Source organism: Pleurodeles waltl, chromosome 1_1 (assembly GCF_031143425.1).
Source record: "Pleurodeles waltl isolate 20211129_DDA chromosome 1_1, aPleWal1.hap1.20221129, whole genome shotgun sequence".
Classification (NCBI taxonomy): Eukaryota; Metazoa; Chordata; class Amphibia; order Caudata; family Salamandridae; genus Pleurodeles; species Pleurodeles waltl.
This window is the reverse complement of record NC_090436.1, coordinates 619,735,572-619,753,156: the sequence shown is the minus strand read 5'-3', so window position 1 is coordinate 619,753,156 and position 17,585 is coordinate 619,735,572. Positions and strand designations below refer to the sequence as shown.

Genomic DNA, 17,585 nt, shown 5'->3' with positions numbered 1-17,585 from the left:
CGCTGCAACGGTTCTGATGTGGCGCTGCAAGGTGCTGCATCACACTGCACCAGTTCTGCTAAAGACCATCTCTGGACTGGCAGGACACTTTCAGGGTCACTTCCAAGGGTCCAAGACTGGGGTGGCATCACTTGGGGAGCAGGACTCACGGCAGGCAGTTTCCAGGTGCAGGATTCAGCATTTCTGTCCCTGAGGCTCTGATCAGGAGGCCAGCCAACTAGCCATTGAAGTCACTCGGGTGATCCTGGGTTCAAGGTGCAAGTCCAATCCTGTTCACTCAGACTGCAGGGCAGAAGAGTATCAGGACAGTAGAGTAGCAGCCCTGCTTGCAGCAGAGCAGCACAGCAGTATTTGGGTGTCCGCTGTTTATGCCTGGTACCCAGTTTGAAGTGGGAGAAGCTTCTACAGTCCTCCCCCTGCAGAGGTGTCTGGAACTTCCTGACTCCCTGCCTTGGCCCCAGTGTGTCTGGGGGCACAAATTACTAGTGTGAAATCCTTTGTGAGTTTGCTGAGGCAGGTCCTTTGTGGACAGCTCCGTCTCCCCATCTAGTAGGAGATGGCCCATCCTGCCAATGCTTATTCCTCCTTTCGCTCATTGTCTGGGAGTAATACACAAAGGCCAACTGCCAGCTACACCTCATCATGTGACCCAGGATACAGGCTGCAGGGCTCATATGGTTAGGACAAGAAAATGCCAACTTTCTAAAAGTGTATTTTCTGAATTATGACTTAAAATCTGACTTTACTATTAAAGAGGGTTTTAAATTGCAGTTCTGAAGAGACCAAACTTGAATTTCCTACTTGCTCTCAGTTGAAAACTATTACTTGTTAAATGTAATAATGTCACCTAATGTAATCCTATGGGAGAGGTATGACTTTCAGTAGTGAAAATTTCATGTAAGATCCTTTTCACGCCTGGACATGAAAAAGTTAAAAAATACATGCCCCCCTTTTTAAATACGCTGCACCCTGCCTTATGGGATGTTTAGGGTCCACCCGTGGGGTCACTTATATGTATTAAAAATTAAGGTTTAGCCCATGCAGAAAGTTTACTTTGCAAGGTTGAATGGCAGTTTAAAACTGCACAGACTGCAATGGTAGGCCTCAAACAGGTGTAAAGGGCTGCTCAATTGGGTGGCACAATCAGTGCTGCAGGCCCACTAGTAGTATTTAATATACAGGCCCTGGATACATGTAGTACCATCTTACTAGGGACTTACAAATATATTAAATGTGCCAAGTGGGTGTAAGCCAATTTCAGCACATTTAAGGGAGATAGCACACACACTTTAGCACTGGTTAGCCCCGGTAAGGTACGCAAAGTCCTAAATACCATCAAAAAATGGTTCCGAAAACAGGGTTCAAACAAAAATTGGGGGGTTGACCCTGCAGAGAGGGCCAAGTCCAACAACTATATATAATAAATATCTACAGAAAGTTTGATTGGTGTTGAATTATACATCTAGGAAACCTTGGTGTGCAGGCAGTACAATCTATAACTATTAATTCACCTAAACAATTCCTGACAACACCAAGAGAACCAACTTTCAAGTGGAAAGAATGAAAACCATAGTTTCTTAATTATCTGGATGCTATAGATACCGAAAATAAAATGTCTTATGAAAGGAAAAAAAAGTTGAATACTTTAGGCCCATAGGGGTTATGGATTTATTCTCGCTTACCTAAAGAGAATGCAACCGCTGCTGGTAATGTAGTTGACAAAGCTATACAAAGTTTGGATAGTTATTTTGCACCAATAATTTGCATAGGAATAACTTGATGCAAATTAATTGTGAACAAGAAAGTACTGAAACCACAGATAAATATCTTAGTGCATTACAATTATTGGCGTTTAACAAACTTTTCCTGCTCTCAAGCAAATATGTAAATTCTGTGGAATACTAGGACATTTTCAAAAGTGTATACAACAAAATACAAATGTGAAGTGCATAGGGAATGAGGATGTCAAGAGGAAAATGCAGTATGGAAAGAGGGTGTCCATATCCTATAATTGATGAAGTCCTCTGGAAGAAATAGTTTGTGTAGAAAATTGATTCAAAACTGTTAGAACCAGCCAGTGGACTGGAAAGGTATAACAGAGAAACCATACAAATGTTAGGCTACATGACACTAATGTTCATATTTAAAAACAGATAGACATTTGGTAAATCATACATTGAAAAGAAAGGACATTCTCTATCGGTTGGATGGATCAAGGGAATCTCCATAGAAAGTACTTATAGTAGACCAAAGAGAGACATTAGTGAAGGAAGTATTAAGAAAATGCCCCTCTGTGTTCAATACAGAAATTGGAGAATTGATGGGGGATGGACAGGGATTAATACTGAAAGACAATGCTGTGCCTAAAGTGCAGTCAGTAAGAAATATTCCATTGTTGAGTAGAGAAGAAGTTTCCCATTAATTAAACACTTGGTTCAACAAAATATAATTGAACCTGTGGAAGCATTAGACCGGACTTCACCTCTGGTGGTGGCTAGGACGGCTAACAGCAACATTAGACTTTGTGTCAACCTTTGTTATCTTAACATTAATATACTAGTAGACAAATTTTCACTTCCATTTATAAATGAAAGTCTGGCCTTAGTTAAGGGGGTATATTCTCTATGTTAGATTTTTAGTGACATCTTATCAAGTCAGATTGTGGTGGGGTTGCTAAGAATTTGCTATTTTTATTACCTCTGATGGTTGTTTTCAGTTTAAGAGAATCTGCTTTGGATTGGCATCAGGTGCAGCAGTTTTTCAGAGACTAATGTTTCAATTGTTTTGGAAACGTTGTGATGTCATTTATTTCCAAGATGACATTCATGTTGTGGGAAAGACCAAAGATGAACGTGGCAAAAGATTGCATTGGGTTCCATGGATGTGGAAAGAAAAATAGCCAACTGTAGAATTCATAAAGTATTCATTTGCTGTGAGTATGATGACTTATTTGGGGCACAAAGTCAGTGAGGATGGTATCAAACCAAAAGTGAAAGTAGTGGAAGCAATAAAATCTGCACCTGTGTGCAAAGAAGAGATCAAGTCAATTTTGGGGATGGCAATATTTTATGTCACGCATGTTAAAGGTTTTTCTGAGAAGACATAAAACATGAGTTAACTGCTAAGTTCAATTTGAATGAGATGAAAAATGTCAGGAATACTTTCAGAAAATTTCAGAAAATCAAAAATGATATTATAAATGGACCATCCTTCAAAGGGTTTCATCCACAAGCTGTTACTATTTTGGCTACTAATGGTAGTGTTAAGGGTATCGGTGGCATATTATTGCAGTATGATAATAAAAGGTGTATTATGTCCTTTGCTCACATTCACTATCACCAAAATAAAAAATATCCAGTCATTGAGGGTGAAGCATTGGCCTGTATGTGGTCCATGGAATGTGTAAAGTAAAGATCTTTGGAGAAGACCTTTCGGTTTGAGATGTGATCATTGATTAAGAACTCCCTATAGATGGAATGATAAATGCTTCTCCTGGGATAGCAAGATTTCTAAAATGTTATGCATAAGGTGATGTATGTTCCAGGAAATCAAAATGTATTTGCAGATTTTCTTTGTAGGATGCCATTGTAATTAGAAGAGTGTGATGTGAATGAGTGGGATGATTACCTAATGCCGTTGGCATGTGCTAAGGGTATGCCTGCTATTGGAAAGGAAAACTGTGAAATAAAATAGAAAAAATGATATCATGAACGGTCCAGAGAAGAACGAATATCTAAAAAAGGCTGATAACAATGGCATAAAGGGCTTCTATGCATAGTTAGAACAAAGCAAGGGCTAAGCAATGTATATTGGTGGCCATCAATTGATTTTGAAATTGAAGTAATGGTAATTTGGAAAATGCATGAGTGCTGACAACACATTGGAGAAATGTAGACCTAGAGTGTGATTTCCCCACCTGAGGAACCATGGCAAAGGGTGGCTGTAGTCATCTTGGGCCCTGTTGGTATCTATAGCAAGCATTTCTTAGCTATGATAGATTTGTTTTCTAGGTAGCCAGCTGTGGGGGTGATTGAAACTATACATATGGACAGTATTTTGAAGTTTCTGGATGATTTATTTTAGGCGTAAGGAGTACCAAAAGTATTGATAAGTGATAACGGAGTACAATTTTTGTCTCTCAAGGCAAATAATTACTTTATGAAGTTGGGAGTTGTACATAGAACCACTTTATTACATAATCTAAGTGAGTATTCAAATGTACTATCAGTTAGCCATGAAATGTAATTTAAATTGGGAAGTACAAATTAAGAAAAACGTATGGTCTTATAAAACCACAAAATGTGAAGCCAGGGATGCTGTACCTTTTGAAGTAATGGGGGTAGACTTCCTAAATGTAAGCAATGTCCTGGATGGCTGTTTAAATTAGAAAAGGGAGCTTTGCCTGTTGAAACAATGAAGAGAAAAGAAGGATGGAAAAAGGAAAGGCAGGTAGATAGAATGTACAATGATAAAAGGAAAGGTTTGCAAGAATTGAACTGGTTGTAGGAAATTTGGTGAGAGTGAAGAAACCAGATAAAGTGCTCAAAAGTGAAAAAAAAATTATGAACCTAGAAAGGAAGTCGATGTCTTAAGGAATGCTGTGCAATTGTGGGATGGTGAAGCCTAGCATATGTGGACTGTTACTAAATGTGCTGTACCTTGCAGAAAAGAGAACTATAATGATGAGTATAAATGGATGGATGAAGAGTTTGAGAGATGTCGGAAGCTAGAGGAGCAAGGATGTGTTGAATTCAACAAAGCAGAAGGTGTACATGAAAGACATAGAAACAAGGATGTTGCGATTAGGACATATGAAAGTTTGAGGGTGGTGGATAATATGAGGAGTGAAACTGAAGAGATAAGAACAAATGGTGATCAGAGTGGTGGTGGTAATGTGGACAGTGTAAAGAGAAAAGTGATTCCGGTCAAAAGGTTATCAATGTACATAAAATTAAATGTTTATATGTAATTGAAAATTAATATTTATAACCTATTTTGAAGTCGAAAGTATATTGTTACTCCTAGTGACTTATGTGTTCATAATTTTACTGTGGTCTCCTTACAAGTGTGGTTTGTTAATTTTGCAACAGTTAATGTTTTTAGTGAAGGAGATGTGTTGTATTCATTTGTAGTCGTGTAATATAGTGTAGGGTTGTACTATTTATAATGGTACATTACACTATATATTAAGATGTAGTCAAGGCTCTAGAATGGAGAGTGCGAAAGAAGAGAGACGATGCTATTAGAAGGACACTTTATGTATCACATCGTTGAATTAAGATTGTTTTAAATATGCCGGTTCAGAGGATTATTACACGACACTCCTGCTTGAAAGGGCTAGTTTGACTGTACATGTAATACTTAAGTGGTGTAAAGGATTCAACTGAACTTTACATCACAATATTGGGCGGGTGATTTCTGGTGGTACTTTCACTGCTTCGGAGGTGTGATACCACTGTCCATTTAAAGGAATAAAGGCTTCGGTCAGTGCTGGGAGCATGACAGGCCTTGTGGATTTAAAGGAGCACAGTGATGTATGGAGAGCAGGCAGTAAAAATGCTAAGTCTAGTCCGGACACGCCCCTCGTTAAAGCGGCTGCGCCCTGAATAGATGTTGCTTAGTCCAGTTATTAATTAATGAGGCTGGAGGCAGAAGGCACAATGACTTTTGGGTCTGCGTGTTGCCGTGTCCCTTTAAGAGGCTGACGCCCTCTAGCCGCTGGAGGACTCTTCCTCTATGGTAAGCCCCTCCTCCCGGTGACTGTTCAGGCTCCCGGGGGAGTTACAGTAGCAGACCCTCCTTGGGAGGTGTGAGCCGGGCTCCTGCTGAGCGAAGGCTGCAGCCCGTGCTCAGTGCATGCCGGTGCCTGCTGCTCCAGGTGCAGCCAGCCTCCCCCGGGCGCCCTGCCATGCCCCCGCAGCCCGTCCGCACCTGACTCCCTCCCTCCCAGCCTGGATGAGCACCCCGTCACCCTGTCTGCCGGAGCCCCCTGAGCAGGGATGGGGTGTTTCTGCGCCGTCCCGGAGGAGTTCTACTGTGAAGTTCTGCTCCTGGACGAGTCCAAGTTGACCCTCACCAGCCAGCAGCAGGGCGTCAAGGTAGGCAGCCGTGCTGCGCGGGGGGTCCTGTCACTGGTGCCAGTGCTGCAGGGATGCGCTTTGTCTGAGCCCGGGGTGGTGCTGGGGCAGACATGGGCTCACAGGGGCAGCGCACGGCTCACAGTGTGTGCGTGAGAGGCACGGTCTGCGCGTGAGGCTCTTGGAGGACCCGTGTCACAAGGCATCAGACTGGATGGAGTTTTACCTCTCAAGTACATCTGTGTTCTCTGAAATGAGGGCAGCTGGCAGATAAAGCTCTTGTCCAGGGTCATACGGTGGTCAAGTTGTAGCCGCGATTAGGGCCCTGCGTCCCCAGGTACAAATAATCAACTGGACCACAACAGGCTCTCACCCTAGTGTCTTTCCCGGAGCGCACAGAACACCTGCGTGACCTGACACGCAGAATGACGGACTCACACCCCTGCTCCGAAAACCCTTGCATTACCACTGTTTATAAAAGTCTCCCGAAAACCACCTGTCTTAAAGTGAGCTCCCTGGAATATGTAATTTATAGCGCATTGAGGCGGGGCGCGCCTACGATGCAGAAACTCATGGTGACTCTCCCTAAGACCTGTTTCCTTCTGCGTACAGAGCATAATTCGATGGAGCGCCCACTGAGGCAGCGAGCACGGCAGCTGTAAGTGATGGTTGTACACCCGTCCTAATAGGTTTCCTTGTCAGCAGCTACGGTGCTTCCTTAGCCCTGCACATCCTACTGCAGTTAAGAAGCAGCAGTTCGTGTCATCTCACATTCTGTTAATTCTCGTTGTGTTGTGTGCGTGTTTTGTGTCTCGGGGTGGGCTGCAGGCTTGCTCTGTGCGATTCCCTTTGTTTTCGTTTTTAAGGCGGTGAACAAAGGCGAGAGCGAGGCCGAGCTGAGCTGCGTGTCGCTGTTAATTAAGGAAGGCGAGATTTGTTGACAGATCACAAGCGTGGACATCGGGTGTGCATTCGACAAAACGTCGCCGTGTTTTCTGTTTGTAACAGATGGACAGTGTTCTTCTTAAGTTTAAGGTGCAGAGAAAGTGCAGGTTCCTTCAGAAGAAAATGCCTGGTTTGCTGATGGAGACTACAGTGTAGTCAAAACACACCCTACCTAATAATAATAACTGGCAGTTTTACTTTTCACAGCGTTGTAAATAACAGGTGCATTGGCAGGGCTCGTTTTATTGACCCTGAGAGTTTTTGTTCCTAAGTGATTTTTCTCTGCAGTTATTTTTTTTAAAAATATTTGTTTGTTTCATATGTAGTTTGCGACAAAAGTGATTAACAAAAGTAAAACTGGTCTCGGAATGCCTAAAGGCTGCTTTGGCGCTGTCGGGTTCGAATGAAACAGAGTTCAACAGTGGGCGCTTAACCGACAGAGCCTTTTTACTGAAGTTCCCATTTTTTCTGACATATCTGTCAGCAAATATGGTGTACGTACGCGTGTCTTAAAAAAAAGAAATACATCAATATAACGTATCTTCTTTTCAACATCGCGCTTCCTACTACACTAGCCTTGCTATTTCATTGCGCTGTGAGTAAGAAGAGATACATTTGCCCCCTTTAATGATACTCTGTACCGGATGAAAGGCTGACCCCCGGTTTCACATTCAGTAAGCGCTTAACTCGCTGTTTTCTTTGAATGGCCAGTATTTCCTCTTTCTCCAGCCTAGGCGCTCAGACAATATAGGTTTTATTTGCCCCTAGGCAAAATATGCCCTTGCATGTCACCATGGCACATACAACAACACTTACCCGTCAACCAGCCCGGAAACTGCCATCTCGGACCTCTCTGTGCACTTTGTGTTTAACTTGGCAAGTCCAGTCTGGCCTGCTTTGCCAATAAAGTATCACCTAGTTTGCATTGGCATTTCCCTTTGCGCAAAAGAAAATTCTCGTCGTCCTGTTACCAAATGGGTCCATTTGTGGCACGTGGGGTTTTCAGCATTTACTTATGTGCTGCCAGACAGTTGATGGGCGAAACATTTACATTACAACAGTGGTTGAAAAACAACAGACGCTATTAGCAAAAAAATTACAATAAACAACACTAGGAACTAGTTCTGAGGTGGTTATACATTCCCCGTCATGACAGTCGTCTTTTAGTTCCTGTATGTGACATCACTTCCGCATTTTGGCTCCTTAGAATGGTACTTTAGCAAGAAATGATACAGTGATCAGACTGGAGTAGAGGGCAGGTAAATCCGTGTTATTGGTAACGCAAAGCACTTTCTTGATCGGCTGCTTTCTTCTGAATTTTGTATAACTCCTGTGGGGGCGAAGGGGGGTGGGGATGGGGGTGGTAAAGCAGCCATACAGCTGACTGATGTCAATGTGAACTACAGGATGTGAAAAAGTAACTTAGGGCATGCTACAGATGAAAGTATACTCATCTCCCATATCGCATGCACATTCTGACTGAAAATATTTGGGAAAAGTTAGAGAACTAACACAAAGCCCTCTCATTGCATCATTTATTAGCAAAATCAGGGGTACCAATACCTCAACTTTGCAGCACTAGGCCGGTGCAATTTGCAGTCTTCGAGTACGGACTCTTAGTCGTGGTGCGCGCGTGGCGTGTGTGACATGCCAGGAAGCTGCTCTGCTGGGTTTACCTGTCTGTAAGTGCTGTAAAACCGGCGCGCGCCACACCTTGTTTGTGTAGGTACAAATGTACAAGCGCAAATGTACATGCAAAAAAGGAACATGTAAGTGCTAGGCAGGTGCTTGGGTGACCTGGTGGGAGAGGGCAGGCGGGGGCTAGTTTACACCGTTCTTGGCGGTTCCACATGTTTCCTCATGAACCCTGGTTAGTGATGAGAATTGAACAGCGCAACACAGCCAAGTGAATCGCGGCTGTGTGCTCCCGGGCAGAACAAAACGGTCAAGTTGTAGTATTAAAGTACAGCTTTTCTTAAGGTGCTCCACCCATATCATGGCACATGTGAAACCACAGGCACTTGGAGCGTGAGAAAGAGAACTTACGAGAGCGTGATTTGTCCAATATAACTCCACAAGGCCGCGTTATTTTCACAAAAGTAGTTTTAATAAACCGCACGTTGTTTGCTGTAGGAGGCTCTTGGGGGGGTGAAGCTCCCAGGCGGCCCTCGGCGGCACCCACGGGAAGGGCAGGCGGTGCTCGCCGCTCCCCCAGCTGAAAGGAAGGAGGCCGTGCGCTGCCCCCACAATGCAGGGGTCACAGAGGGGGCGCGCACACCCCCGGGTCCCGCCAGCAGCCGCAGGGCGCGCCTGGAAGCAGCACCACCCACGCTGCATCGACGGAAAGGGAGGCGCGCTCGCTGCAGGTTTATTTTGGACAGCGGCCCCTTTACCGGGAAGAGAGTGTGTGAGAAACACCTGCAGTCCGCGCAGATCCCCTTACGCCTCGGTGGCGTAAAACAAATAGATGCCCTACGGCGGCGCCCCCCACTTACAGGAACCGATGTGGGAATTGGAGGTGAGGGGCTCAGCCACCCCGAAATGTTCGCTCTTAAATTCTGAATTCTATCCTGCCCTAGTATTTTGCTTTTGTTTGGAAAAAGACAACCACAAAAAAAATTACACTTTACTATAAAGATTTCTAAGAGCACTTAAATATAAAGTAAGATTATTATTCCACTCAGCTGTGCTCTTTCTGACCAATGTGGATGGATTACATAAATACCTCGTCAGCTCTACAGTTATTCGAACCTGCAGGGTATATAATATACACCGCATGCTCTCGCCCCGGTGGCTGTCTGTAGGTTCTGTTGATCTACCGCTGTTATATTTGGGAGGGCGGGGAGGGTGGTGCGGGTTGTGTGTCTCAGGTAGGCGTGAGGTCAGTAGATACAGAGGATGTCACCCCGCTCTTGCATCGAGTAGACTCTGCGACCAGTGCTGACCCGGCTTCAGGAACTTGTTATCCATTGCTTGAGCTGGGAACAGTTGCTGCTCCTGTCACTCCGTTTAACGCTAGGGGCCGTGTATGTTTAATGCTTGTCTGGAAAATACTCATTGTGTTGGTTTATGATGAAACCTGCTTCCCCTGCCACCAGTGGAATAACACAAACGATGCCTCTCTTTCAAAATGTAAAGTGGGCTCCTTCATCTTCTATATCTCACAGATATCCTTTGGCCTGTAAATGAATGGGACCCCGAAGGGTTTGGTGAGTGACTGACAGGTAGCCACCCTTCTCCCCCCCACCCCCTGTTTCGTAGTCGCTGCTGGGGCTGGCGTAAGGCCGCTGCCTCCCACAGACTCAGTCTGTCTCCCAGCTCTCTGGCACCTTATGTCAGCAGTTGAGTTGTCTGCTTTGCACGCGCATTCCTTGTGTGTTCACTGAATTGTAAAGTGAAGTACTGCACCTGCCTCTGGAGTCATCAGACCTCCACATGTACACTCACTGGATCCAGTGCCGTGGTGCTCAGTGCACACACCTTAAGATGGTTCCGGGAGGGTCTGTGGTTTTAACTCAGCTGCTGTCCACCTAAAGAGCGTGTGCATGAATAGTGCAGCAGACGCAGTGACACCAGGGTCAAGGGACTTAAGGGGGTCACTGCGCCCCAGTTATTGCCCTTACTTCCTACCACACATGAGGATGCGGTCTTATTTTCCTTTATTGCATTAGGGCCTTGCTGCGACCCTGTGGCCACCCAGTGCCCTACTGTTTGTTTTCGTTGGATTTTAGGTTTTGTAACAAACGGAGATTATTCGAGACATTTCCAGAAGCGTGTACGTTCCATCGGTGAACGTTTGAATTCTTGAGGAAAAACGGCGGTTTCAACGGGTTAGTTCTGTCAGATACATGGGTAGCCACACTTTGATACAGGGCCCGCAGCAGGGCTTCAGCACTTTCAATGGGACGGCACAGACAGAGAAGAAGGACTATTAATGTGAGGCGCAAAGCAGACTTCCGTCGGGTGAAGCTCCACTCCGCACTTATGCAATCTCCGACAAGTGACCCAGAGCTTTAACAGGGCAGGTGCTGCCCATACTGAGTGCCTGCACTTTAATTTGAAAGTACCTGCACTTCTCACCACTGTTGCAGTACAGTTAATGGGAGAGGAGCGGCGCTGGTCACTGAGGTCAGACTTGGACAAAAAATAGGCCACAACCAAAATTAAAGTGGTCCCCATTAGCCAAGCCGAAAGCTAAAAACGTAACAATATCACAGAAAACATCAGTAAAAACCGACCCACCAGGCCAAAGCGGGCCACAACTGCCAAAAGAGACGGGCCACACACTGATCTGTCAGACCAATCTGTTGGGCACTGCCCGATAACCCACCGCGCCCCTGCTGCTCAGGGGCAACCAGGCACTGTAGATACTGAGAACCTGTAATCCTGTATCTCCGTTTAAAGGAGTAGAATGAAGAATACATAGAAAAGCTCCGCGAGGGAATAAACAGCGCACGAGCCTGGCCTTTGAAAGGGGCAAGTGTTTCTGTAACCGCCCGACTAGAGTGTAGTGACATTTAAATAGAATTTGTATGTGGAAAAAAGAGTGGCCGCAGGGGCGGCGTCATCCAGACAAAGGCACATTAGTACCGGGAAGGCAATGTGCAGTCTGTGACGAGCAGAGAATAAAAGTCCAGTTTGGTGCTGAATTCTGTGGTTCCAGGTTAATCCTCGCAGGGCAGGTGCCTGGTGACCCAGAGGGTACATGAATGTATTGTTCAAGTCCCTCACGCGCCAGTTGTATCTGCCAGGCGCCGTGTAGCAATACACCTTGTTCGATTCAAAGATCGAACTCAAAACTGATCTCAGCATCTAGGACCCCGAACAGCTGTTCTTTTGGGAAATAGCACGTTAATACCACCCACTTAAGTCAGGTGAGGAGGGGGTCAAATTGTGCTGCGGGAAGTCAAGTGTAAATATTTCAAGAACACGATACAAAGTGACAGCACAGCTTCTTGAGTGACTTGGCTTCCAAAATATTTCTCACCTTGAGATTGGGCAAGAGAAATGTTTTCATAACCTTAGAACCCGCCTTTGCTAATGTTTGCCTAACAAAGAAATGTCACACGTACCATAAAAATACCTTCACGTGCCAACACCTGAAAGTGATTCCCCAGAGCGAAAAATCACGCCGTGGAAAGGAGGGCTTGTGCAGTATCAGCGCCAAAGTATTGTTAAGTTACATCACGTCACTGTTTGTATCGCAGATGCATTTACCTAGCGCTACGTACCCTCACTAGGCGCTCACGCTCCTTTAGAGGACAGATGGCACCATACCATGTGCGTTTTGGAGAAGTATGGGTTTATTGTTTGGCTACGCATGAAAAGTTTTTGCGCCGTGCGTTATGATGGCCAGAGATTCCGTAGTTGTATAGCGCTCGTCTGATGTTGGCTTGATCCTTTGCTGCTGTTGGCACTCTGTATTGTGCTGTGCACCCAGCAGCTGCTTTCTGATTTGAACATTGGTACATGGTTCTTGGAGCCACGCGGACAATGCGCCAAGGCGTTACATGGCGTATCGCATGCGTGTCCATTTAGGTGTGTAGTGTGTTTGTTTTGTAAACACGTCTTTTCGGAGTTGTAGATCGTGGGTTCAGCCGATAGCCCGGAGCCTGGTCCTGGTTCCATGCATCCTTGCGGCACGTGCCCCTTGGGTGCTGTGTGAGTCGGTGGCGCCTGGTCTCTAGGCTGGCACGGGACTGTGCAGGCTGTGTGGGGTGGAGCGTCGGACTCCGGCAGGTGGGACTCGTCGCCAGCAGTGAGTTGGTCTTTGGGCTGCGGGGTGGCTGCAGCCCATGCTGGACGGACTCTTGCCGCCTGAACACAGCAGGTGGGTGAAGTGTGGGCGTAGTACTGAGACTAACTGGTATGCAGTGCAGTGGGCCGGCCTTGGACGAGCTGATTTATACGGAAGCGAGTAAGGTCCAAGTGCTTTGCATGACTGGTCTTGTTTGACGCAGCATCTCTGTATATTGTGTGATGCCGTCTGGGTTCATGTGCAGTGGTGATGGTGAAAAGTGAGGTATCTTTCTGAAGGAACGGTGTCTGGGGATATCTTTCTGGAGGAACGGGGTCTGGGGATATCTTTCTGAAGGAACGGTGTCTGGGGATATCTTTCTGAAGGAACGAGGTCTGGGGATATCTTTCTCAAGGAACGGGGTCTGGGGATTGTGTTACAGCGGTGACTGCTCATTGAAGGCGAAGACCTTGGCGTAGCTTTCAACGGTGACATATTGGGCTGCCACCTGCCTGGTGTTTTTTATATGAAGTCAACAAAAACAAAATGAGACCACCAAACGCTTGTAAAGTATTTAAGTGGCCACTTATTTTGCCTTGAGCCACACCCTCCCCTCAGATAGCATGTGGGGAGCGCAGAGTAGGGTTAACAGAGCCTCTATTGAAGAGGTACTGTGTATGGCACCACTTTGAAAAGAAGAGTGGCACAGTTTAGAAATTAAGGCCCAACCAGTTTGTGAAGCAATCCTGAACATGATAGGCAGACCTGAGTGGAAGTGGGCCACGCTTGCCATTTCAACGCAATGGTAGGGGCTGGTTTTAGGGCTCAGGGTGGGGGGTCGGAGTCATTTTAACGCCTGGGGCCTGGTTTCAGGGAACAGGGCAGTGGGCGAAGGTGCAGTTTTCAGGGACGGGAATCAGTTTTAGGGCTGAGGACGATGGGCTGTGTCAGGGTAGTTTTTAGCAGGAGACATGGTATTAGGTCTCAGGGCAGGGGGAGGGGAAGGGGCCATTTTAAGGGTAGTGCGGGTTGGTTGTAGGGCTTAGGGAGTGGGGGTCGGGGTAGTTTTTAAGGGCAGGGTGGGGTCAGTTTTAGGATTCAGGGGAGGAGCAGTTTTAAGGGCTGGGACGGAGTAGATTGCAGGATGGGGTATTGGGTGTTAAGGGCATGGTGGAGGGGGGCTGCGTTGTGCAAATTACAATGCATATTCCTTTACCAGTCATGCTTATACAACAAAACTCATGGTAAAGGCATGCATAGTAAAGACACAGTAGTGATTCGGACCTCGTTGTTTAGGCATGCGTGGTTCAGGCATGCGTAGTTCTATCATACAACCAGACCTGAAGCGCACAATGGACAGAACTCCCTTTTAAAGTTGTCGTCTTATTCAGTATTTGTAGTTGTCTGGGAAGGTCCAATTACATTGCTCCTGCATGCGGGATTCAAAATAGACATATATTTTTAAAATTAAATCCTGAGTGCTTCCACAGGCCATAAATTTTAATTTATGATCATCTCAGCTTCCTGGTTCACCTAGACTAGGGTTACTCAGTGTAGATCCTGGAGTATTTGATAGATTTTCAGGTCTATCCAGCCATATAACACAAGCTGTCTGGTTGCAAATGACCTATTGTTATGTTTACAGCCTGCTCATTGCTCACCATTGGTTGGCTTTAATGCCACTCTCATTTACTTGCTTCATATTTAACGGCTTGCTTTTTTGTTGTGTTTGTCCCTGCACTGGAGCATAGCTGCTTTATACTCCTTTTGATTTATTGACTTGTGTTCTTTCTCTCATCATTTTTAAGGAACTACTTTTTTCTTTTTTGTTTAACTCCTCCATGAGAGTGCATGTTTTTCCAGCTCTCTTCCTATTGTGCTTCTTCCCCACCAAAAGCCAGTCCGCCCTGCTTTCTCCCTCATGTTCTACTCTCTCTATCTCCACTGTGTTCTTCTTCTCAACTCCCCCCATGTCTTCCTTCGCTCTGTGGTGTTTTCTACATTCTGTGCTTTTCCACCCTGGGTTCTTGTCTCTCTTGTGTGCAGCTTTTTCCCTCCTCTTCCAACCCACTCATCCACTGCCCTCTTCCGATCTCATGGTCCTTTTTATATATATTTTTTAATATTTTTATATTGTGCTCTCACTCTAAAAAAAATATTTTTATTTACTGATCCAAGTGACGCAGCCATCGTTGATCAGTAAACAAAAATAAATAAATAAACTGGTGCCCGCTTTGTTCTGTAAGTGTGCATATGTGGGGTGACAAGTGTACGCCTGCAGAATGGCGTAACTTCAGTAGTGATGTCACCATTTTTTTATTGTTTTTTTTGCTGACGCTGTACAGCATTGTCAAATCCTGAGACATTTTTGGTGTTGCCAGTGCTTTTTTATGATAACCACTGACAAGATACACAATTTAATGACATTCTAGATAGGAAAGAAGGGCAGTGCTGGCCTTAATCTGCTCTCGCTTGAACAGTGCTAACTCCCCATGTTTGGTATTAACCTTGTACATTCTCACAAGACTTAAAGTCATACAGCTTCCAGATTGTCAGCTGCAGTTTTTAAGCATGTTCGCTAAAACCATGGCATTCCCTATCAGACCAACTACAGGCTATAATTAATCATAAATCTTTCAAAAAAACCCTTGAAAACCTGTCTCTTCTCTAAAGCAGATTAGGTTGTTGGTCTTCTTTTCATAAAGAAATCCTGGTGAGCTAGCTTTTTTTTTAGCATAAAATAACCCACCTAGATTAATTGTATGTAAATGTTTTTGATGTTGATAGTCTGAAATCTGGAATGGAGCTGGCCCTCCAGGAAATACCTTCATTGGCCGACCCTGCCATAGTTGATTCTCCTTCCCAACATAAGTCTTTAATCCCATACCTCCACTGTCCATGGAGAAATGCTTGAAGATCCTCTTCTCTCATATATATATATGTATATATATATATATACATATATATATATATGTATATTTATATAGATAGATATATATATATATATATATTTATTTAGATAGATATATATGTATCTAGAAGGTATGTGCTTGCCCTGAATAATCATACACAAGGACATTGTCCCATAAACATGTACCTGGTCGTCTTAACACCAAAGAGACATAACCTCTAGTCTGAAAGTTTAACTCCAGTATCAGTGCCTGTCTTCAAGTTCTAATGCTAAGTTTAACTCCAAATGCGAAAGAAAAGCCTAGCTCCAATGCTCAGGCCTAATCGAGATCATAATCCAGATTGTGGAGTTTAAGCCAAACTGTTTGAACCTAAACTAAAAAATGTTATACATTTCTCTATACCTCATCATTTAACCATCTGTGACCATAAACCTAAAACAAAGTCTCTAACTCTAAAGTCAATCTTAGTGTCTAGCGACTACAACTCCAAAACGAGTACTAAGTATCACAGACTAAGAGTAAACCTGGTATACACTTCTAAGCCAACGCCACTAAATGTAAACATATAGGATAGGCTTATAAAATATGCATAAACACTCATACATAAGCACTGAATGTTAAACATAAGGAGCAGGTCTAATACTGAAAGCCTCATGCTAAGCTGAAACGCCTCTTCATGTACATTCAGGCCTAAATGTCTAAATATGATACCTAAGGCAATCCACCCACCTATTTCTAAACCTCTAGGTGAATACTAGGGCCCTAAGACTTAAACCTTTAATGCATGTTTTAACCTTATGAATCTAAACCCTAACTACTTGGTTTAACCTCGTGTATCTAAGCCTATTTTCCCACACACAATCTTCACTTCTGAATGAAGGAAAACTATTTCCGTTTGAATGGTGACAAAAGTGAGCTCATGCTTCTCGGTGGGACAAAGGAGAATTGACCCAATTTGCATTGTCCTTAATTCCGGCACCACCCACTGTTCTTGCAAAGAATGTAACCACACTTCTGACTCTATAATCACATTTATGCTGTAAACAGATAATCTGTCCAAAGACGCGATCTTCCAGTTTTCCAGCTTTACAAGGTCTTGTAACTCCTACAACCGTTCAGCAGATGGAACTGGCTAGGAGTCTGTTCATGGTTGTCTTGATTATTCCATTATAATGTACACCACCAGTCCATAAAACCCGTAGACATGTTGCAGCAAATGTGAAATTAAATGATCAGGATGAGCATATGAAACTTACCTACATCACCAGTCCATAAAACCCATAGACATGCTGCAGCAAATGTGAAATTAAATGATCAGGCTGAGCATATGAAACCTACCTATACTGTTCCAGTTGAATGGAGAATTAAAATGTTCTCTACTCAGTGCAGTCCGTCCAGTGGATCATGGGCCCTCAAATATGTGGAAGCTTGACGACACTATGTAGTGACCTGAGTTCTCTAGTCATCAAAGTACTCATGATATGCCATCCAAAATAAATGACACAGAAGCACAAGGAGCAAGGCTCTGAGATGCTCTCAAATCAACACTGAGATGGGATCCTAATCATGTGTTCTCTCAAAGCCTCCTGAAACGTGCTGTTTAGACACTGTAGTGTTTAAGCCCTGAAAAGGGCTTACACATGCATCGTACGTCGCGCAACGCTGGTGAAATAATGCACGCAACTCGGTGTGCTTTTCCTACCGGTCGGCGTGGCTGGGTGCGGCCTGGTACAAGACGAGCCCTTTAACACGGGCTCTGTCTTGCGTCGCGGTTCCCAAAGTGAACCCAGCCACGCCTCCTCTTTATTTTATAGCTCCGGGCTGGAGGCCACGGAGCAAACCAACACCACACAATCGCGAGGTGAAATCCCTCGGCAACATCCGGGGATTCCACGCGGGGTGTTACATAACCCC

General features: G+C 44.7%; 1 protein-coding gene across 2 annotated transcripts in view; it reads left to right on the top strand.

Moving 5' to 3' along the window:
* The first annotated feature begins 5,619 nt into the window (after window positions 1-5,619).
* EPB41L4A (erythrocyte membrane protein band 4.1 like 4A) overlaps window positions 5,620-17,585 on the top strand; it is a 624,815-nt gene continuing 612,849 nt past the window's right edge. The window contains exon 1 of one of the 2 annotated variants that reach the window (XM_069226476.1): window positions 5,620-6,098. In XM_069226476.1, the coding sequence (XP_069082577.1) occupies window positions 6,000-6,098 (99 nt within the window). In that variant the 5' untranslated portion in view covers window positions 5,620-5,999. The remainder of the gene's footprint in view (window positions 6,099-17,585) is intronic. The other variant, XM_069226475.1, reaches the window with a different exon arrangement.